This window comes from Rattus rattus, chromosome 4 (assembly GCF_011064425.1).
Source record: "Rattus rattus isolate New Zealand chromosome 4, Rrattus_CSIRO_v1, whole genome shotgun sequence".
Classification (NCBI taxonomy): Eukaryota; Metazoa; Chordata; class Mammalia; order Rodentia; family Muridae; genus Rattus; species Rattus rattus.
Window position 1 is genome coordinate 87587118 of NC_046157.1, and position 21795 is coordinate 87608912.

Here is a 21795-nt window from a genome sequence, read left to right on the forward strand (position 1 = left end):
CACACCCAGTTTGTGGTACGGGTGGGTGGAGCTTGGGGCTCTGTGCACAGGAAGCCTTAGTCCAAGGCCAGTGACTCCCACAGGTTTGCAGGCAGCCTAAGGTTGAACCAGGCTGGCAGGGGCTACTGCTGACTTGAGGCTTCTAATGTCCTGAGACATCAAAGAGACAGGGCTCAGCCAGGAGAGCCAGTCCCTTTCAATCCCTTGGGGGTTTTGGGTGTTGTTTCGTTTTGTTTTTTGTTTTTTGTTTTGACAGGTGTTCACTATAGAGCCTAGGCTGGCCTGAACTCATAAACCTCCTGCCTCAGCCTCCTGAGTGCTGAGATGGCAGGTGGCGCCACTGCGCTGCAGAATCTCCCATTAACTCAGTCTGCCTGTCTGGCTGTCCTGGTGTGGAGATGTGCAGAGACATGCCATTTGGTGGTTAGAGGACACAGTCAGACTCACCTGCTAGACCTACCTACAGGTCTGTGGGCTCTGAGTTCTGGGACCATGAGACCCAATAACTAGCTGCAATGTGGAGGCCTCATAGTAGCAGGGGGTCTTGCCACAGGTACCCACCTGTCCTGGGGTAGCGGTAGGAATCTGTCTTCCTCTCCTCCAGGGCAGGGGAGGGCACATGAATAACCTCCACCTCAGACTCGTCCACTTCCTCATACAGGATGCGTAGGGTCTTGAGGCCTCCCGAACCTAATGGGGTACAAGGAAGAGTCAGGCCACTCACCCACAACAAACAGGGGCTCTGAGCCTCACAGAGGGACAGGAGCAGGGCTGAAGCAGCTCAGCAGACGCCTGCTGGCGATGTAGAGTCAGGCTGGTCCCTGAAACCATCTACTCTAGCTTTAGCCTGAGGCCCTGCCCCGTGCGCTTCACAACGAGGTCAGGTGGAGACCCTGGGCCAGTATGACAGGAATATTCAGAGGACCAGGACACAATAACATGGGACCGTAGAGGACACAAGGAGTATGCTGGAGCCTTTGGGAAAGCCAGATCTGACACACTGCACCTTAGACCCACAGAGGCCATTGTGGGATCATGAATCTCTGCTGTCTATGCTGCTCAGTCAGGGAGATTTTGTCCTGATAACCTCAACACACATTCTCATATGTTCTGGAAGTACAAAACACCACAACGAGGGGCTGGGGGAATGGGACAGCCCAGTGAGGGGCTGGTCAGACGTGGAGCCTGGCCTAGGATGCCTCAGTGTGGCTCAGAGGTGGAAGCCCTGCCTAGAACCCCTGAGTGAAGGGCTGAGGGTACAGTCAGGGGGATGAAGCCCTCCCTAGAACCCCTGAGTGAAGGGCTGAGGGTACAGTCAGGAGGATGAAGCCCTCCCTAGACCCCTGAGTGAAGGGCTGAGGGTACAGTCAGGAGGATGAAGCCCTCCCTAGAACCCCTGAGTGAAGGGCTGAGGGTACAGTCAGGGGATGAAGCCCTGCCTAGAACCCCCTGAGTGAAGGGCTGAGGGTATAGTCAGGGGGAGGAAGCCCTGCCTAGAACCCCTGGGTGAAGGGCTGAGGGTATAGTCAGGGGGATGAAGCCCTCCCTAGAACCCCTGAGTGAAGGGCTGAGGGTACAGTCAGAGGTGGAAGCCCTCCCTAGAACCCCTGAGTGAAGGGCTGAGGGTATAGTCAGGGGATGAATCCTCCCTGAACCCCTGAGTGAAGGGCTGAGGGTATAGTCAGGAGGATGAAGACCTCCCAGAACCCCTGAGTGAAGGGCTGAGGGTACAGTCAGGAGGATGAAGCCCTCCCTAGAACCCCTGAGTGAAGGGCTGAGGGTATAGTCAGTCAGGTGAAGGGCTGAGGGTACAGTCAGGGGGATGAAGCCCTCCCTAGAACCCCTGAGTGAAGGGCTGAGGGTATAGTCAGGGGGATGAAGCCCTCCCTAGAACCCCTGAGTGAAGGGCTGAGGGTACAGTCAGGGGGATGAAGCCCTCCCTAGAACCCCTGAGTGAAGGGCTGAGGGTACAGTCAGGGGGATGAAGCCCTCCCTAGAACCCCTGAGTGAAGGGCTGAGGGTACAGTCAGGGGGATGAAGCCCTCCCTAGAACCCCTGAGTGAAGGGCTGAGGGTACAGTCAGGGGGATGAAGCCCTCCCTAGAACCCCTGAGTGAAGGGCTGAGGGTATAGTCAGGGGGATGAAGCCCTCCCTAGAACCCCTGAGTGAAGGGCTGAGGGTACAGTCAGGAGGGATGAAGCCCTGCCTAAAACCCCTGAGTGAAGGGCTGAGGGTACAGTCAGGGGGATGAAGCCCTCCCTAGAACCCCTGAGTGAAGGGCTGAGGGTACAGTCAGGGGGATGAAGCCCTGCCTAGAACCCCTGAGTGAAGGGCTGAGGGTATAGTCAGGGGGATGAAGCCCTGCCTAGAACCCCCAGTGAGAGGCTGGGGTGTGGTCAGGGGTGGAGTCTTCACCTAGAATCCCCTAGTGAGTTCTTGGGAGCATGGTCGGGGTAGAGCCCCTGCCTTAGACTTTCCCAGTGAGGGGCTGAGGATGAGGCTCTGCTGCCCATGGCTCACCTGGTGTCCTCTTTTCTCCAGTAATTTAATGGTTTATATGAATGGCAGGCCCAGGTGAGGCAAGGTCTTTGTCCTCTTCCTGTCTTGTGCAGACCCTAAGTGTTGGTTCTGAGCCCACACGGCTAACTCAGGGACATTAAGTCAGACTGGAGTACTGACAAGTGGACTCCCTACCTTCCCAAGAGGCTGTGGGGCACCACCAGCACCCAGTGAACCTGTCAAACTCCTCCTGGATGACGAAGGTGGCCACACCTGCTGACTTGGGATTGTCCAGAACACTGGCTGAACCTGGAAAAGGGTACACTGTAAGTGACACACAGCCATCCTTCATAACAGCTATCTTCATAACACGATGACACGACCAGGCAGACTGTCATCCCCAACCCTGCTCATGCCCAGGCCTCACCCTGGTGACAGAAGGTGAGACGCCGTTCCTCCCCAGTCTCAATGTTTGCTACCCACAGGTCATTGTTGTTGATGAAGGAAAAGAAAGCAGGGTCTGCGGGACAGATCTTGGGGTCCATGCGTGGCCCACTACACTGCGTCTTGATCTCCAGAGGCTTCATCGGAGACACCTGGGACAGGGAGGTTGGGTCAGGGTGCTAGCCTCACATCCCCACCCCAGGACACAGGTCATGCCTCACCATAAAGCCATTCTTGCCACCATCCCTGCAGTGGAACAGGCTGTTGCTGGCCTGGAAGAGGAAGAGGCCACTCTCGCTGTGGAAGTCATAAGAAGTGATACCAAAGACGCCCAGGCGCTTGCGCTCCCGCAGCAGCTCCTCCTCTCGTGAGTAGACACCATGGTGAGGTGTGGCCTGGGGACACAGGGGACACAGCTTCACTCAGATTCCTCATTGTGACACGCTGTCCCCATGCTGAAGATCTGTGGGGACATCCCGTACCCCATTCATGCCCTTCTAAATCCACAGCTGTATAGAACACGCCCAAGGTTTACTAATCACCTGTCCTGGGATCCCCATTGGGGGTGGGGTGGGGGGATCCCAGTGAGCAAGTTATCTGGACAGAATCATAGGGAACATGGAAGGGTCTGTTTGTTGAGAGAATGTCTTGTGTGGCCAGGCGAACCTGGAATTCACTACTCAGCAGGGGATAATTCTGAACTCCCAGTCGTCCTGCCTCTACCTCACGTGCTCCGAGCTGGACTGGCAGGCATGCGCCACGACACTGCCTGATATGATGGATTAGAACCTAGGGCTTCCTGTGTGTTCCATGCAGTGACCCTGAGGACTGGGCTTGGGGCCAGCTCAGAGCACGAGTGTGAACGAGGCAAATGTGAGTGCCTGGGGTCCAGTCCTAGCATCGCACTGTGTGGAAGGCTACCCAGGAGGGCAGGGAGGTACTCCAAGCTGGGAGTGAGTGGGCAAGATGGGAGGACTCAGGTATGCCACTGTGATGGTGCTATTTTTCCCTCTGAGATACCTCAGGGCCTTGGCACATGCTGGGCGAGGCTTGCCACTGAGCTGCAGCTTGTGTAATATTTACAGCCACAGAGTCCAACCTTGCCAGGTGACCCCTTCACTCAGCTCCTTGTGGCAGTCACATTAATTATTAGCCAGGTCTCTGACTCACCCTTCACTTGAAGGTGCAGACAGGAAGGAGAGGCAGACCTAAAGTACCCCAGTCACAGCTCTGCTCCCAGAAGCCCGGTGTGGTGCGGGTGGCTCACCTGGAAGTGGTCCAGCATCTGCTTCCAGGACAGCAGCAGCAGGGCCTCCTTCCGTACCTTCTTGGGGATCTCGGAGTAGAGGAGGGAGTTCTCTCGGCTACCATAAGGCATTCCTGGGGAGGAGTCAGAGAAAGTTCAAGAGTTTGGAGGGAGTACCTGAGAGGTTATCAGGCCGTGGCTCCCTCTCTCTAGTCAGAGCACATGTGTCTATCACCGTGCACACATAGAAGCTATCAGGTATCTCCTCTCTCTCCCTCTCTGCCTAAAACCTACAGGAATCCACCTGCATGTTTCTCCCAAATGCTGGAGTCCAGGTCTCCTCCTGACTTAGCTGGCTACTCAATGAGCCCCAGGTGTCTTCCTAGCTTCCCTTCCCTGGCACAGACACCAGGTTGACAGATGCAACCAGCACGTCTGGCTTTGACACAGGTGTTGGGGATCTGATTGTGGGTCCTCACATTTGTATAGCCTGTACTTTACCCACTGAGCTGTCACCCCAGCCCTGCCGTTTGGTCACTTCTGTGGTAGACTCTCCCAGCCTGAGACTCAGGCCCCAGTGGCTGCAGCAGCCTCTGCAGTCAGGGGTGACTCTAGAAGAACCCTCTGTATGAGAGACACTGGCAAAGACTGAGGACAAAGCCATTCTCAGATAGGAGTAAGGGAAACCTTAGGGAGGAAGGGAGGAGTGTACTCATGCTGTGTGCATGTTTGGTGCACGTCACACACTCAGTCACGGCAGGTGCTTTTAGAAGGGACGTCCTCACACTGCAGCCCTGGCTCCAGCCACTCTAGCCTGGATAGAGACAGCTCCATCTCTACCCTCCTCAAGCCCCAAGCCCAAGGCTCCTGTGGCCATCACCTCTGAGGACAAACAGACTTGAGCCCTGACTGAAGGACACCAATAGTCGCTGAGGGAGTATGGGCAATGGACTGGGACAGGACACGTGCATGTGTATACAGCGGGGCTGGACCTCTGCTGGAGAAGCTATCGTGCTCCTAGCTGACTTCTCAGCACTTTCTGGCTGGGTGCACAGCAGTTGAGCGTGCAAGCCAGCCTCCTTACTCGGTGGCCCAGCAGGTGACAGAACATGACCACCTCTTTGGGTCACTTTCCTTTCTTTTGCTTTTTTAGACAGAGTGTCCTGTAGCCCAGGCTGGTCTCTGACTTGCTAGGTAGATAAGGATAACCCTGAATTCCTCTTGTTCTTCCTGCTTCCATTTCCCAACTGGAAGTGACAAGTGTGTCCTCCACAGGTTTGGAAGTCAAGGTCACAGCGTGTGGCAACCCCACGGCTTATAGCAGGTAAGTGGTCAGGTAACAAATGTGTCATCCACAGGTAGGGAAGCAGAGGTTATGGTGTGTGGCATCGCTGGCAGTTAAATGGTCAGCAGAGAGTGACCAGCTTCAGCGTGCCTCAATTGCCCATCTTGGTGCAGACTGCTGGGGACCAGGACTATCACTCCTCTGCGTGCAGAGCTGTGTGGGAGTATGCAGGATACCTGGCAGGCCCAGAACACAGTGCCTCTCACAGTGACTTGCAGGATATGACCTCTGCCTTACTCGTATCTGCAGCCGCCAGGACTGTTTGGTTTTGTTGTGGTTTTGAGATATAGCTGGCCTTGAATTCACGGAGATCTGCCTGCCTCTCCTGAGTGCTGGGACTAAAGGCATGTGATATTGGGCCGCACACTTTTAAGAGTATGGCACAATGAGAGGGCCCAGTGGGTAGAGGCACCTACCCAAGATTGATGACCTGAGTTTGAGCCCTGGGACTTACATGATATAAGGAGAGTAACAAACTCCCATAAGTTGTCCTCTGACCTTCACACAGGTGCCATAGCATAACAACCTCCCCCCACACAATTGCCATAGCATATGGACCTCCACACAGGTGCCATAGCATATGGACCTCCCCACACACAGGTGCCACTGCATATGGACCTCCCCCACACAGGTGCCATAGCATAACAACCTCCCCCCACACAGGTGCCACTGCATATGGACCTCCCCCAACACAGGTGCCACTGCATAACAACCTCCCCCCACACAGGTGCCACTGCATAACAACCTCCCCCCACACAGGTGCCATAGCATAACAACCTCCCCCCACACAGGTGCCACTGCATAACAACCTCCCCCCACACAGGTGCCATAGCATAACAACCTCCCCCCACACAGGTGCCACTGCAAACAACCTCCCCCCACACAGGTGCCACTGCATAACAACCTCCCCCACACAGGTGCCATAGCATAACAACCTCCCCCACACAGGTGCCACTGCATGGACCTCCCCAACACAGGTGCCACTGCATAACAACCTCCCCCCACACAGGTGCCACTGCATAACAACCGCCCCCCACACAGGTGCCACTGCATAACAACCTCCCCCCACACAGGTGCCATAGCATATGAACCTCCCCACACACAGGTGCCACTGCATATGGACCTCCCCCACACAGGTGCCATAGCATAACAACCTCCCCCCCACACAGGTGCCACTGCATAACAACCTCCCCCCACACAGGTGCCACTGCATAACAACCTCCCCCCACACAGGTGCCACTGCATAACAACCTCCCCCCACACAGGTGCCATAGCATAACAACCTCCCCCCACACAGGTGCCACTGCATAACAACCTCCCCCCACACAGGTGCCACCTCCCCCCCCCACACAGGTGCCACTGCATAACAACCTCCCCCCACACAGGTGCCACTGCATAACAACCTCCCCCCACACAGGTGCCATAGCATAACAACCTCCCCCCACACAGGTGCCACTGCATATGGACCTCCCCCAACACAGGTGCCACTGCATAACAACCTCCCCCACACAGGTGCCACTGCATAACAACCTCCCCACACAGGTGCCACTGCAACAACCTCCCCCACACAGGTGCCATAGCATAACAACCTCCCCCCACACAGGTGCCAGCATAACAACCTCCCCCACACAGGTGCCACTGCATAACAACCTCCCCCCACACAGGTGCCACAGCATAACAACCTCCCCCCACACAGGTGCCACTGCATATGGACCTCCACACACAGACAATTAAGAAGCATAGGAAACAAGACATTCTTTTTTTTTTTTTTTTTTTTTTTTTTTTTTTTTTTTTGGGGGGCTGGGGACAAACGCAGGGCCTTGTGCTTGCTGAGGCAAGTGCTCTACCACTGAGCTAAATCCCCAACCCCTGAGACATTCTGAGATGTGAATTGACCCTCAGTCTTACCAAAGGCCTACACTGGGCTAGTGGGGTAGCTGGTCCCTCTTAACAACCTGTGCTCTGGGACACTATTGTCCTCAGGGCTTCTGAACAGTAAGTCCAAAGCAAGTCTGTGCCAAGGACATCAAAGCTACCTCCTCTCACAGCTAACTAACAAGCAATTCCACCAATGGCTCAAGCCAGTGCCTCCCTGGATGGGCCTCCAGTGCTGGCAGCACAGCCCACAATGCTGGCACTGATGGCAAGGGGAGGGTAGAGCTGAATGCTAATCATCTTCACTGTGCCTCTGCTGCCTGACCTACCAGAGGGCTCTGTCCTCACACACACTGCCCACTCTGACTGCTTACCCTGTCCAGCCCCAGGCATGGTAGGTGCCCTGGGCCCACATCCACACTCAGTCACCTTGGACTGCAGCCTTGGCCAGCCTGGCAGGGCCCAACCTGGACTAGAGTGCTCAGTGCATCTTGAACCCAAGACAGGAGCCAAGAGTCCAGGTCTCTCCAGGCCCCAAAGCCTCCCTGCAATCATAGAAGGTGCTGCTGGGCTGACAGGAAGAGCCAGCACGTCCCCTCAGGATCCAGCCCATCCCTCACAAGAGGACTTCAGGAGTGGCAGGGTCAGGTCATATTCTCAGGGCAACAGGGGATCCTTACAGGGACTCCTGTCAGAAAGCCATGTGATAAAGTCTCAGAGGGACCAGGAGGGGGTCTGAGACCAGCACAGCCTTCTTAGTTGGAGGGTGAGGTTGCTCAGAAAGAACTGTCTATTGCTACAAAGTTCTGGGCTCCCTGAACATGTTCAAGGTCTGTCTTCACTACTTATTCATCTGTGGCCCCCAACCCTCAAGAAGACCCCCAACGTCCTGCACTGACCCCAAGGATGGAGCATCCCTGCCCAGATGCAAGCAGCCACATGTAAATGACCAGTAGGCCGAGCCAATCAGACTTCTTCTCCCAGGAATCCAGAGCCAGAGGGTCACTTTGCCCTGCTGGTAGGAAGGCAGGAGACCTGAGGCTCTAACACTGATTCTGCGTCGCAGGTGCCTCACCTTGAGGCTAGTGGCTGTATGTCCTAGTTCCTTAAACCATCCCCCAGTTTTTCGTACCAGATGGCTTTGTGACTGAGAGCCTAGAGGGTTCTGTCCTTCCCCATGGTCCTGGGAGACTGAGAGGTCCCCAGAGAGATTCAGTGTATCCTGGAGCCTGGATTCAAAAGTCACTGATTTGTTGAGACAGAGCTGGCAGCTGCGGATATATTAAGACTCTCAAGCTGGGGAGAAGATCTGAAGCCATTAGCATCCTCCCTAGTCTGAGGCAAAGGGAGATCTCAGACAGACATATGCTGTGTATTCAGGAAGGTGGAGCTGGGAGAGATGAGGTGATAAGCAGACACTGCACACTTCACAAGCTGAAGAGGCAGGATGGTTCCGCCGAGAGCCAAGGAGGAGCACAGCCTGCTTGCCGGCTTCCCTGCAGCAGGTGCAGGCTGGGGCTAACTCACCAAAGGCAGACCACGAAACAAATGGGCAAGGCCACCACTAAGAGGGGGGCTGGCCCAGGTGGCAAAGGCTTGCCTACTGTCGGACCTGAGCCCCTCCTGTCCTCCCAGTGCAGCTAAGGGGAGACGTCCTCTGTGGGAGTGCGACCATGCACCATGGCTGCTGTCCTCCCAGTGCAGCTAAGGGGAGACGTCCTCTGTGGGAGTGCGACCATGCACCATGGTTGCTGTGGTTCGCAGCTGTCATTCAGCAGATTCAATCACTCTGCATTTGCAGTTTGGTGCTCTGCAAAAACCCATGTGACTTCTTCCTGAGACAGATCCAAGGAGGAAGTATGGAGACAGTGGGAGGACAGCCACCCAGCATCCATCTTGGTTCCTGTCATCCATGTACAGCCACGGTGGGCAGGTGACAATGTTCATTTAGTCCTGTGTTCAAATGTTCATGGCCTGGACATGCACAGATATGGTCTCAGATACTACGTGACCAGCAGCAACAAAACTGGCTTGAAGGATGACCAGAATCATGTCCTAAAAAGTGTTTCTCAACTGTAGGTGACAGCAAGCCCCAGGAATCCTGGCCACCCACAAGTGACCCAGTCCAGTGTCCACAGTGCAAGGGACCTCTAGTCAACAGCCAGGATCATGTTCTTTGCAAACAAGCCTAACTGACTTTCAGAGGGTTCCTTCTTCTAGCTCTTGTAGCCCTTTAGACCTAGCAGGGCAGAGTCTGCACACTGAGCACACTTCCTGTCTATGTGTGGGGCCAGGCACAGGCCTGTCGGCAGAAGCTACGGAAGCCTGAAGGGAGACTCACATTCAAGGGTCTGGTGGGCCAGGGGAAACATTGTGAATAGGTGCACAGAGAACAGCACATCCAGGTTGCAGCAGTACGGCAGCCCTGCTCTGCTGCTGGCCCATGGCAAGGCTACACAGAGGGTGCCAATCTTTGAGCCTCAGAATCCATCATAACACATCACCACACAGAGCTCCTACTAGAATAGCATGTGACCCTCCTACAGGGAACTGTGTACTGCCCTGCTTCTCCAGGAAGCCCTGCCCAGCCAGGACCAGGTGCTGGGAAGTGGCCCAGCGGGGGACAGTTTCTAGACACCTGGCCAGGCCTCAGTTGTGTGACTGACCTTGGAGATGGACTAACATTGGCTGCCCCAGGTTGGTCATTTCTGAAACCTTGTGGTACCCCAGGCCTGCCATGAAGGACAAGGAGGCAGGGCAGCTTACCCAGGTAATAGAGGCGGTGAGAGTGAGGGCCAGACTCATCAGGCTTCTGCACAAACTGGAAGTCATGGGGGGCCTTGCTGACGATGAGGCCCGATGACTTGCGGCTACCATGGATAATGTTGCGAAGTCCATCCCATGAGTGCTTCTGCACACAGAAGCGTGCTGCTGTGTCATCCATGTCGCCTGCGGCCACCTGCTCAACCGGCGAGACCCCACCAGACATCCTCTGGGGCTCCTGTGATGGCGGCGAGAAGCTGTGGAGGGAGATGGTGCAGCGTGTGAGAGAGGGTGTCTCCCTGACAATCTGTCCTCACCCTGGATGCTTCCAGATCAGTCGTTCTCGGCAGCAGCACTGTCAACCCAAGTCTCTCTCAATTTATTGCAACTTATTCACACTAAACTCCTGAGAGTCAAGGCTCTGCTGAGTTATGCCAGATCCCATCTGGATCCACGCCACTCATTCATCTGAAACCCTTCCACATCTTCCAACTCTTGGTTGGGTGTGGCAAAGAATGGAGCCACCACCCAGAATGCCCCACTGAGGGGCTGGGGCAAGGCTCAGAGGCAGATGCTAGACTAATAACTCAGGGCTGTAAGAAGCATAGAACAAAAATTCACTGTGTTCACTGCTGTTTGATCCCTCTTGACTTCCAGACTCTTGAACAGCTCTCTCTTCATAGCTGTGCCTTACCCAGACCCTAACAGCTCTCTCTTCATAGCTGTGCCTTACCCAGACCCTCAAACAGGTCCACTTCCTCTTGCACCTGTCCCAGGGCAAACGCCATCCTTCTGGGATGGGCTTGTTCTTCTTAGGTTGCCTAAAGTCTAAACCAATCTCAGGTAAGTACTAAATAGGTCCTTAGGAACCTTCTAGTGCCATCCATCCTGAGATGGTGCAATATCCTTCCCTGCCAACCTGGCTGTCCCTTTCCATCAAGCACTGTTACCCTGGTTACTTGATGAATGCCTAGCCCCCTCCCCCACTTCTGTGCGACCCAGCACCCCATAGGCATCCCTGATAAGGAACAAACTCTTGAGGCTTCCAGATGAAAAGCCTATCTTGTCACTGCACACAGGAGACACCTAGAGACCTTCACACAGACATCATCTAAGTGAGTGTGTCCTCCAGGCCACCCTGCTGTCCCTCTTGTCCATGGCCACCACCCAGCAATCTTTCCCTCTCACTGCTGCTGGGTTCAGCTCTGTCTGAGCGGGGCTGGACCAACCAGGCAAATATTTGCTTTAAAGAAATCTAAACACTGCCAGCCAGTGTCCCAGTTCTGGGCAGTGCCAGAGTGGCTGCAGGAAGCTCCAGAGGATGCTCCCTCTACAACAGTCCCTGCAACTGTGCCTCCCTGACCTCAAGCACTGGCAGGAAGTAAGAACTGAAAGTGGTGCCACACAAGGGTCAGGACCTTCCTTGGGGGTGGGGTGGGGTGGGGTGCCCAAGGCACAGTCAGTCAAGACTTCACAGCTGTGAGTCTACATTGACTGGGCTGGCTACATCTTTAGCCTCAGCAGAGGAAACATATCTCTGAGTCCCACAATGGCCTGGGCTGCACAATGAGGTCATGATTCAAACACACAGAGACCCACTGGGCATGGCATGGTGGTATGGCATACGTCTGCAATCCCAGTGCCCAGGAGGCCAAAGGAAAACAATGGCAACCTCTACTCGAAGTCTTAGGGTGACACTGTCTCAAACCCAGAGCAGGAAATGTGCAGGAGGCTCAGTGTACAATGGTGTCTGTGACCTGATTTCCACCCAGAACCACTTAAAAGCAGAGAGAAATGATTCCACAACACTCCAGGGTTTCCTCAGGACATGTGCACTCACGGACAATAGCAAATGAAAGAAAAAACAATGTGGAAAAAAAATCAGAAAGAAGCCTCACAATTAGGGGACAGGAAAAGACCATAGGCTGCTTTAAAAAAATGCAGGAAAGAAGCAAAGATGTCACTGTGAGAGCCAGGCTTGTCAACACCACTTCACTCTGACTTATAGAAGCCCATTGTATAGATGGGGAAACCGAGGCTGGGGCAGAGAGAGGAGAGAGGAGCTCCTGCTCCCAACCTCCTCTGCCATACTATAGTCAGCTGCAGCACAGGAAGTCCCTGAAAGGTGAGTATGTTAAAAAAAAAAAAAAAAATGGACTGGAGAGATGGCTCAGCGGTTAAGAGCACTGACTACTCTTCCAGAGGTCCTGAGTTCAATTCCCAGCAACCACATGATGGCTCACAACCATCTGTAATGGGATCAAATGCCCTTTTCTGGTGTGTCTGAGGACAGCTACAGTGTGCTCATATATACACAATAATAAATAAAAAAATCTTAAAAAAAGGGGGGGAGGGGGAGGGGATTTAGCTCAGTGGTAGAGTGCTTGCCTAGCAAGCGTAAGGCCCTGGGTTTGGTCCCCAGCTCTGGGGAAAAAAAAAAAAAAAAGGTGAGTGTGGCAAAAACCTTGGGCAGGGTGAAAAGGAGCCACCCAGTGGCAGGCTTAACCCACCTGGCCCAGCCTTCCCCCTCTCTCCCAGAGCACTGCCATGGCAGAGAAACAGAAGGAGCCATGTCCTCCCCTCAAATGTGCTGCCATGTCAGTTACTCATAAGTATTCAGATCAGAAACCACAGATATCCCCAGGGCCCCTGAATCAAACACCTCAGAGGGGACCAGGATTCCCAGAGTCAGAAGCCAAGGGCAGTGGCAGGCAGGAGCTGCCAGCGGCAAGCACAGAAATCTGAGCCAAAGGAATGCCACTGACTGGCTCAAGTACCTCCCAGTACAAGCCGTGCATGAAACAAAGTATGACCCGTGGAGTCCTTCCAGGTGTGTTAGAGTTCCATTACGCCTGCGCAGAAGAGGGCCTAGGAGGGCCTCTTGCCTTGAGTGACTGTAGAGGGCCCAGGCTGCAAAGATCTGCTCCAGGAGACTCGAAATGAGACATCGGGAGTTTTTAGATATGTTCTAGAACCATCCAACGTGAGCTCCGGCAGGGCCTGAGGCTATTGCCTCACTGAGTCACTGGCCTCTCTGCTATCCCGATGTGAAATGGGGACCCAGAGAGGGGCTGGGGATTAAACAAGTGATGGCAAGGCCTCCACCTGCACCGACCTGTTCAACAGTGCTCAAGAATTTACACAGCTGGGGACGAGGTTGGTGCCAAGTCACTTAACCCAGCCACCTACGTCTCCTTGCTTCTTTCCACCCATCAGCATGTCACCTTTGTAGCCTAAAAGCCAAGCAGGAAATAAGATTGAAAGCTCTTGGGGCTGTAGTCAAGGCTGCTAAACTTCTGGTGCCTTGTTCCCCAGAGGTAGGACGATGACAACCCTACATTCCCGACTTCCGCTGTAGACCCCAGAGGGAGCCCATGGACGTAGAGAAGGCGGAAGTACTGAAATATCGAGGCTGGTGATACTGCGGACTTCAGGGGAAAACACAGCAGCATGGAAGGGGGTGATTTACAGATGCCCCATGGCATCTCACAAGGTGAGAAAAAGAAGGCCAGAGACAGAAGACCTGTGTCCCACCTGAGCTGTCCTGACTGACACCCAGCACTTTGGTGATCAAGACTAGGTCTCACAAAGTACATCCTATGACTTAGAGAATATGGATGCAGGGACCACAGATGATGGTCACTGTGTACAGACCTTGAATCTCGGAAGGACCACCACTTCCTTGCTCCCTCCTGCCACCAGATTAGAAAGTGGGGGTTTAGGAGGGGAGCCTGGGTGGAGGACTCTTGGCCCTCTGTATGCCTGGTTGGACCACACAAAGCATGGGCCAGGTCTCTGCTGCACAAACTTGTGTGTTGTGACCTGGGGCCACTCCTTAGGTCATACTCCTGGTGGAGACTAGAAAATGAATGCAGAAAGACTAGATGGCTTGTTCCCTGTCACCCAAGGAGGAAGGCACACTTTTAGGACTCCATGATTAGGACTCTCACACATGATATCTGAGGACACCTGTGAGTGCCATGAGTTAAAATGAGAGCTACTGTTAACAAGAGAAGAGAGGAAGGAGGGAGGAGAAAAGGAAGACAGAGGAAAAATGGAGAATTAGGAGAAGGAAATATAAGAAGAGATGGAGAAATGGAGGAAAGGATGGAGGAGGAGATGGGGGAGGAGATGGGAAAGGAGATGAAGGAGGAGATGGGGGAGGAGATGGGAGAAGAGATGGGGGAGGAGATGGAGGAAGAGATGGGGGAGGAGATGGAGGAGGAGATGAAGGAGGAGATGGAGGAGGAGATGGAGGAGGAGATGGGGCAGGAGATGGGGAGGAGATGGAGGAGATGGAGGAGGAGATGGAGGAGGAGGAGATGGAGGAGGAGATGGGGCAGGAGATGGGGAGGAGATGGAGGAGATGGAGGAGGAGATGGAGGAGGAGATGGGGGAGAAGATGGGGAGGAGATGGAAGAAGAGATGGGGGGAGGAGATGGGGAGGAGATGGGAAAGGAGATGAAGGGGGAGATGGGGGAGGAGAAGGAAGAAGAGAGGGGGGAGGAGATGGAGGAAGAGATGGGGGAGGAGATGGAGGAGGAGATGGGGGAGGAGATGGAGGAGGAGATGGGGGAGGAGATGGGGGGAAGAGATGGGGGGAGGAGATGGAGGGAGAGATGGGGAGGAGATGGAGGAAGAGATGGGGGGAGGAGATGGAGGAGGAGGCGGAGGAGATGGAGGAGGAGATGGAGGAGGAGATGGGGCAGGAGATGGGGAGGAGGTGGAGGAGGAGATGGAGGAGGAGATGGAGGAGGAGATGGGGGAGGAGATGGGAAAAGGAGATGAAGGAGGAGATGGGGAGGAGATGGAAGAAGAGATGGGGGAGGAGATGGAGGAGGAGATGGAGGAGGAGATGGGGCAGGAGATGGGGAGGAGACGGAGGAAATGGAGGAGATGGGGGAGGAGATGGAGGAGGAGATGGGGGAGGAGGTGGAGGAGGAGATGGAGGAGATGGAGGAGGATGGGGAGGAGATGGAGGAGGAGATGGAGGAGGAGATGAAGAGGAGATGGGGAGGAGATGGAGGAGGAGATGGGGGAGGAGATGGAGAGGAGATGGAGGAATGAGATGGAGGAGGAGATGGGGGAGGAGATGGGGGAGGAGGAGGAGGAGATGGGGGAGGAGATGGGGAGGAGATGGAGGAGGAGATGGGGAGGAGATGGGGAGGAGATGGAGGAGGAGATGGGGAGGAGATGGAGGAGGAGATGGGGGAGGAGATGGTGGAGGAGATGGGGGAGGAGATGGAGGAGGAGATGGGGAGGAGATGCAGGAGGAGATGGAGGAGATGGGGGAGGAGATGGGGGAGGAGCTGGAGGAGAAGATGGGGGAGGAGATGGAGGAAATGGAGGAGGAGTTGGGGGAGGGGATTGAGGAGGAGGAGGAAGTGAAGTAGAAAGAGATGGAGGAAGAGTTGGGTCTGGCAACACTGTGTAGAACCCTGACCTGACACAACTCAAAATTCCCTTGTCTGGGGTCCATCCCTGCTGCCTCCTCAGGAACCATCAAGGGGAAAGAAGAGCAGAAGCAGCAAGTTTCTAAGCTGACTGACCAACAGGGCCTGACCCGTACCCCACGTGGGTCTCCTCCACCTTCTCCTCCATCCTCCTTGTCCAGATGCAACTTGACCTTTAACACTGACCCACTGACTGGCCTTGGGAACCAGTAGTTCACCTCTGCCTTCATATGGGCACTGTGGATCAGGGTCACTCTGGGCCAAGAGTCTCACTGGGTCCCAGCAACAGAACCTGTATCTTTTGTGGGGTGGGTTGCTGGGGTTTAGAGGTCCTGGAGTACTCTCCTATCTCCACGGTACCTCAGTACCCAAGCTTCCCATCACCTACACTTTTGACCTTCACCCCAAACTAAACTCAAACAAACCTTTTCCTGTTTGCCTCAACATCTTATATGTATGGGGGTCTGATGCCCACTCTCCCCTATGACAAGACTTCCCACTTCCAGCCCAGGTTACTGTGGCAACATAATGCTGGTCTCAATCCCTGTCTCCTATCAGCTGCTCACACTGCATAAAAGCTGCCTAACAAAAACTAGGAAAATATACTTGGACAACATCATGGTCTCAAGGTAGAAACTCTGTTGACTGAGGAGCCCAGGAAATGTCTGGGGACATGTATGGCTGTCCTGATTAGAACTGGTACCTTGCATGACCCAGGATGCCTCAGAGAAAACAACCCATCCCAGTGCCCCCAAAGGATTATAGCTCCTGTCCAGGCAGCACTCCATCAACGTCTAAAGGCACTAGCCACTATCCCTTCCCGATTACTGTCCCCAATCACCACCCAGCTGTGTTCTCAGAAGAGTCTGACAGCCTTCCAGAAGCCGGATGTCACCTGGACACAAAATGGAATAAGAGTGGCCAGTGTTCTCTGTCCAGTGCTGAAAAGCAGGGCTTCCCATGTCAGGAAGAAGGGTCCAAACCCCAGCTTAGTCACATCTGTACAATGTGACCCCACAGAAGTTGCAAACCTCTCTGTGCCCCAATCTCTCAAAACTATAAACCCAGACTACAATATCTATGCCTGGAACTATGAGAATTAACAGGAATGTTCACACAGAAGATCTTCTTGACAGCTGTCAGATGAATGAGCCATCTTAAAGTCACACCCAACAGTCTTTCTAAGGCAAAAACTACCATGAAGATTGATGCCTACATACTGGGTACTGTGCCAGATGAGCTGGGAGAGCTGGCCAAACCTCCCCCAAACCCAGTTAACTAGCCACTCTTCCTTTGCCCCGCTGGAGAGAGGAATACAGATACCTGCAAAGCACTGCAGCAGGGGGCATGACCTGGGGTCACTGGCCCCTACAGCCACTGTCAACCTTACATTCCACAGCAAACCACAGTCCATCATAGAGCCTGCCCAGCGGCCTGTTCCCAGCATAACTGACCTTCTAAAGGGTCCAAGGAGCTTCCATGGCAGCTGCAGGCGAGGGGTACGGACCTTGGGAGAACAGATGTGAGGTCGTTAAAGTGGGCAGGTGGAAAGGCCTGGCAAGGATGGAGGGCTTGGTGAAAATGGGGTCTGGTAAGGATGGAGAGGTTGGCAAAGATGAGGGACTGGCAAGGATGGAGTGGTTGGTGAGGACTGGGGAACCAGTGAGGATGGAGGGGCCAGTGAAGATGGAGGGGCCAGTGAAGTGCTTCTTCTCACTCACTTTCCATGCTGGCGGGAGTCTCCGCCTGTGCCTAACCCTATCTACCTGGTTAGACTCTAACTGAGCCTCCCAGCCCCTCGGGGCTGCCAGCATGCCCTGGGTTGCACTTGGAAGAGACGTGTCCCTCAGTGCGCGGTCTCCCTGGGACCCAGCAGGGAACTGGTGACTGTGGTCCACACCTCCTGGGCACCAGTCCCAACTCTTCGAAAGCAGGTTGGTGATTGCCCAGGGGGCTCCCGAGGGAGCCTAGCTAGGAGGCAGCAAGGAAGTCACTGGGATAGAGGGCGGGGCAAAAGCGTGGATGGGGAGGGGATAGATGGGCCTAAGGCCTAGACCCTAAGGGTAGGGTCCAATATGCAGAGGATTAATGCCAGAAGCTGAGGCTGGGGACTGAGGGGGTTTAAGCTAGTCCGGGGAAGAAAGGGACGAGACAGAGGATATAATTTTAGTCTGGCAGGGTATCAAGCTTGGCCTGGGACAATGTGGAAACTGAGGCAGAGGATAAGGGCTGAGTGAGGGATCAGGCTTGAAGAGTAACCAGTCTTGGAGGAATCAAGCTGGTAGGGTCATTTGGAAAGGTTCATGCTGCGGGTATCAAGCTTTAGGGTATGAAGCTTTGGGATTTCAGGTTTGAGGGGAAGGTCAATCTGAACTATCAGGCCTTGAGGGAACAAGTTGGGTGGATCAAGTTTTAGGGATCAGGCTTGAGGGATCAAGCTGGGAGGAGAATCAGGCTTGCAGGGTTCCGGTTTTAGGAGATCAAGATAGGAGAGGATGAGGCTTGAGGAGATCAGGTTGGGGAGGATGAGGCCGGGAGGGAGGGTTTGGCGGAGACGAGGCTGGCCGGAGGCTGGCGGACGCAGGGCTGAGCGGCGCTCTGCGATGAAGCTTGGCGGCTGCGTCTCCGCAGTGGTGCGGCAGCAGCTCTTGGGCGCGGCCCGGAACGGGCGAAGCGCGGCGACCAGGGCGGCGGGGACGACGAGGACCGGGCGCGCTGCGCCGAGGCGGGCGTACGGTGCCGGCCGGGGCGGGAGGCGGCGAACCGGGGCCGGACGCTGCTCACCCGGGCGCGGCGCGGAGGACAAGCTGGGCAGGGCGTCCCCAGGGCCGGCGGCGCCTCACACGCGACGCTCCATGCCCAAGACGAGGGCCCGGAAGTGGCGGGCGCGGGGGGACAGCGAAGGCGGCGGACACCGGGGACCCGGCAGCTGCGCCTCCTTTGACCCGGAAGCGGAGGCTTTTGATTGGATAACGTCAGGGCAGAACCAAGGTCCATCAAGCTCTAGGGGGGGGCAACGCGCAGGAGCGTTTTAGACGAAGGCAAGGCGGATGGCCCTGCGCTGTCTGGGAGAGGCTTGAGGGACGAACACCCCTGCTTCGGTTCCTGTTGGCCAACCGGACCCTGTGGTGACCTATTAAAAATATCTGAGACAGGAAAACAGAGAGGTTGGTGGTATAGTGGTTAGCAAAGCTGCCTTCCAAAAATTTGACCCGGGTTCTGGTCCCGTACTGTGGTTGTCATTTAAGCTTACCTTCTTATTTCCCTGATATTTCCGTGAAAATCAATTTTCAGAATTTTATCAAACAGGAAGTTAGCCGTGATTCCTCACGCCAATCATCCCAGCACTCGGTAACTTTCCAGTTATATCAAGCTGACTTTGAACTCTGAGATCTGCCTACTCTGTCTAGATCTTGCCCACACCATGTTTGACTTTTTATCCATGCATGTTTGAGTGAGTCTGAGCCACGTGAGTGTGACAGAAGAGGACAATGGGTTCCCTGGAGCTGGAGCCACATGGGTGCTGGGACCTGAACTCCCCTCCCCGTTGAGCCACCTCTCTCCAGCCTCTAAAGGACTTTTATAAATAAAGTCACATTCCCCGAAAGTCATCCTAACTGGGTTCCTGAGGACGGGCAGCCATTGTTTGATGAGTGACATTTAGTGAGCATCCTCCATTGTTGTTGGAGTGCCCCCACTGTTGATACTTAAGCTTCCTAGCTAGTATTTGACCGGACATCCTGAGGGTTACATTTTGAACATGATGTTGCAACCCTGTTCCAGTTCCAGGAACCTCCCTGGAGACACCATTTGTTACACAATTACAGGATGTGGCTGAGGACCTGGCTGCTTTGCTGGTCTTCCCCAGTCTCAGCCATCCTCTCCTCTCTCCTGACCCCTTTCTTTTCACACCCATTTTGGGGAAGGGTCTCACATAGTCCAGGCTAGCCTGGAGCTCATCGTGTAGCTAAAGTTTATTTTGAACTCCTGCCTCTACCTTCCCAGTGCTGGACTGAACGTCTGTAAAACACCATGCCTGGTTAACAAGGAGCTGACACTGGGTCTGAGTCCAAAACCCAGCTTCAGCTTGAATTTCAAGATGGATTTATGTGATGAGGTATGGAGGGGGGAAGTGTCTCTGAGGTCAAGGGTAAGTTCCATCACTCAGAGGTGGAGTCAGGAAAGTCAGAAGTTGACCTTTGACATAAGCATGCACTACTGAAGACAGAAAGAGGGGTAGTCAGTGCCTCTTACTCTGTGTTAGTGTTCTGTCTAAGCTCCACCCCTCAGTTACCTGGCAACAGCCAGGTGTGCCTGACACTATAAAAGGGACTGTTGCTCCCTCCTCCCTTGTTCTCTCTTGTTCTCTTACACTCTAACCCCTTTGTCCCCTCTCTCCCCATCCCCCTACCCCCCTCCATGTGCTCATGGCCGACCTCTATTTCTCTCCTCCTCCTCCTCCCTCCCCTCCCCTCCCCCTCCTCCCCTCTCCCTTCCTTTCTCTGCCTCTACTGCCCTCTTTTTTTTTTTTTTCTTTCTTTCTTTTTTTTTTTTTTCGAGCTGGGGACCGAACCAGGGCCTTGTGCTTGCTAGGCAAGTGCTCTACCTGAGCTAAATCCCAACCCCCTCTACTGCCTCTTAACTCCCCCCCCCATGCCCTGAATAAACTCTATTCTATACCATAACTGGTTCCTCAGGGAAGGGATGTCTCAACATGGGCCCGCAAGGCACCCCTTTCCCCATACCTCACCACACCTCCATAGAACATGTCCCCCCCCCCTCTTTATCTTTTTTTTTTTTTTTTTTTTTTTTGGTTCTTTTTTTCGGAGCTGGGGACCGAACCCAGGGCCTTGCGCTTGCTAGGCAAGCGCTGTACCACTGAGCTAAATCCCCAACCCCTTTATCTTTTTATAAATACATCATGAGGAGGGTAAAAATTTGACTTAGGGGCCACATGAACGACAGCCACTTCCCAGCTGGCAACAGTAAGGCCTGGATGTCCTTCAGTTCTCTGAACAAAGGCCAAAGTGGGGAGTGGGAGGCTGGGGGGCACCTTACCCTGAGTCATGAGGCCAGGCTCAGGAACCCTCTAATTTCAACACAGAGAAGCAGAAGGGGGTGCTTGGAGATAGAGCCAAGGAAGAGGTGGGGAGGACCAGCTTGTGGAGGAGAGGGGAACCGAGAAATGGAAAGCACCAGCTGGGACATCCAGGAACTCCTCATTCACCCCCACTGTCCCATCAGCACCTCCCTGGCTCTGGTCCAGGTGGTTGGGGTAAGGAGTGGGCCCCCGCCTTAGGAGAGTCCCGCCCCATCCCTGTGGCCCTCCTCCCTGCCTTCTCCTGCCCCTGAGGCTTCATCCCCTGGAGTGTGTTCAGCTGGAGAAAAGGGCTGGCTCTCCTACAAAGCAGACCTTTCCCTAAAGGCAAGCCGGGAAGCAGGAGATGAAGAAAAGGTTCCAGAGCTCAGCCTCCTTCAAAGACTTGCAGCAGAGACTAGGCTCTTGCCACTGCTCAAGCCAATCAACTTTGCAGGAATGTTCTAGAGCCAAACCCACACAGCACTGGGTACCCTGAGACTGTCGAAAACAAATAAACAAACAAAAACAAGAATCAAGTCCCAGAAAAGGACACAAGAAGCCAGGGTAGGGGGCACCCTGGGAGAAACTTGTGTGGCCCAAAAAGGGTGGCTCCCTCTGTGCTTCGGGACATGTGATGGGTCATCATGACTGTCTCTTAAGCATGGTGCATCTGGCATCAATGACTCAACTTGGAGAGGTTTTCATCAGATATGTGGAGAGGGAAGACCCAGCCTAAATCTGGGCCACCTTCAAGTCAGGAAGGACATAGGAGAAAAGGCTTTTGCTCACTGGCAGGTTCATTCATCCCTCCCTGCTGTTGGAACCTTCTTTGTGATTCCAGTGTCAACTTAAGACCAGCAGCCTCCAAGGACTCCAGATGGATTCAGGTGAGACATCTGGCCTAGAGGAATAAGCAACAACTGGATGTTTGGTCCCTCTGGTGTGAGATGGCCATTGTTGGGAAACTCAGACCATGGACTGATCATTGTAACACCCTTCTGAGTGTAGTTCTATTGTCACTTCTGCCACCATGGCATGTCCAGCAAGAACATTATCTCCAGAAGGTTCCTGGCAGTATATGGGTGACTCA

At 54.3% G+C, this 21795-nt stretch overlaps 1 protein-coding gene across 3 annotated transcripts in view; it reads right to left on the minus strand.

Moving 5' to 3' along the window:
* The window catches only part of Dpp9 (dipeptidyl peptidase 9), a 34298-nt gene extending 15729 nt beyond the window's left edge, over positions 1 to 18569 (minus strand). The window contains exons 1-8 of one of the 3 annotated variants that reach the window (XM_032900742.1): positions 18410 to 18569; positions 17080 to 17132; positions 10176 to 10429; positions 4211 to 4323; positions 3165 to 3338; positions 2927 to 3095; positions 2695 to 2808; positions 562 to 690 (exon numbers count right to left, since the gene is read on the minus strand). In XM_032900742.1, coding sequence (XP_032756633.1) covers positions 562 to 690; positions 2695 to 2808; positions 2927 to 3095; positions 3165 to 3338; positions 4211 to 4323; positions 10176 to 10398 — 922 coding nt within the window. In that variant the 5' untranslated portion in view covers positions 10399 to 10429; positions 17080 to 17132; positions 18410 to 18569. Of the gene's footprint in view, positions 1 to 561; positions 691 to 2694; positions 2809 to 2926; positions 3096 to 3164; positions 3339 to 4210; positions 4324 to 10175; positions 10430 to 17079; positions 17133 to 17346; positions 18349 to 18409 lie in introns of those variants that run through there. The other 2 variants (XM_032900741.1, XM_032900743.1) reach the window with 2 other exon arrangements.
* Between the last annotated feature and the right edge of the window lie 3226 nt (positions 18570 to 21795).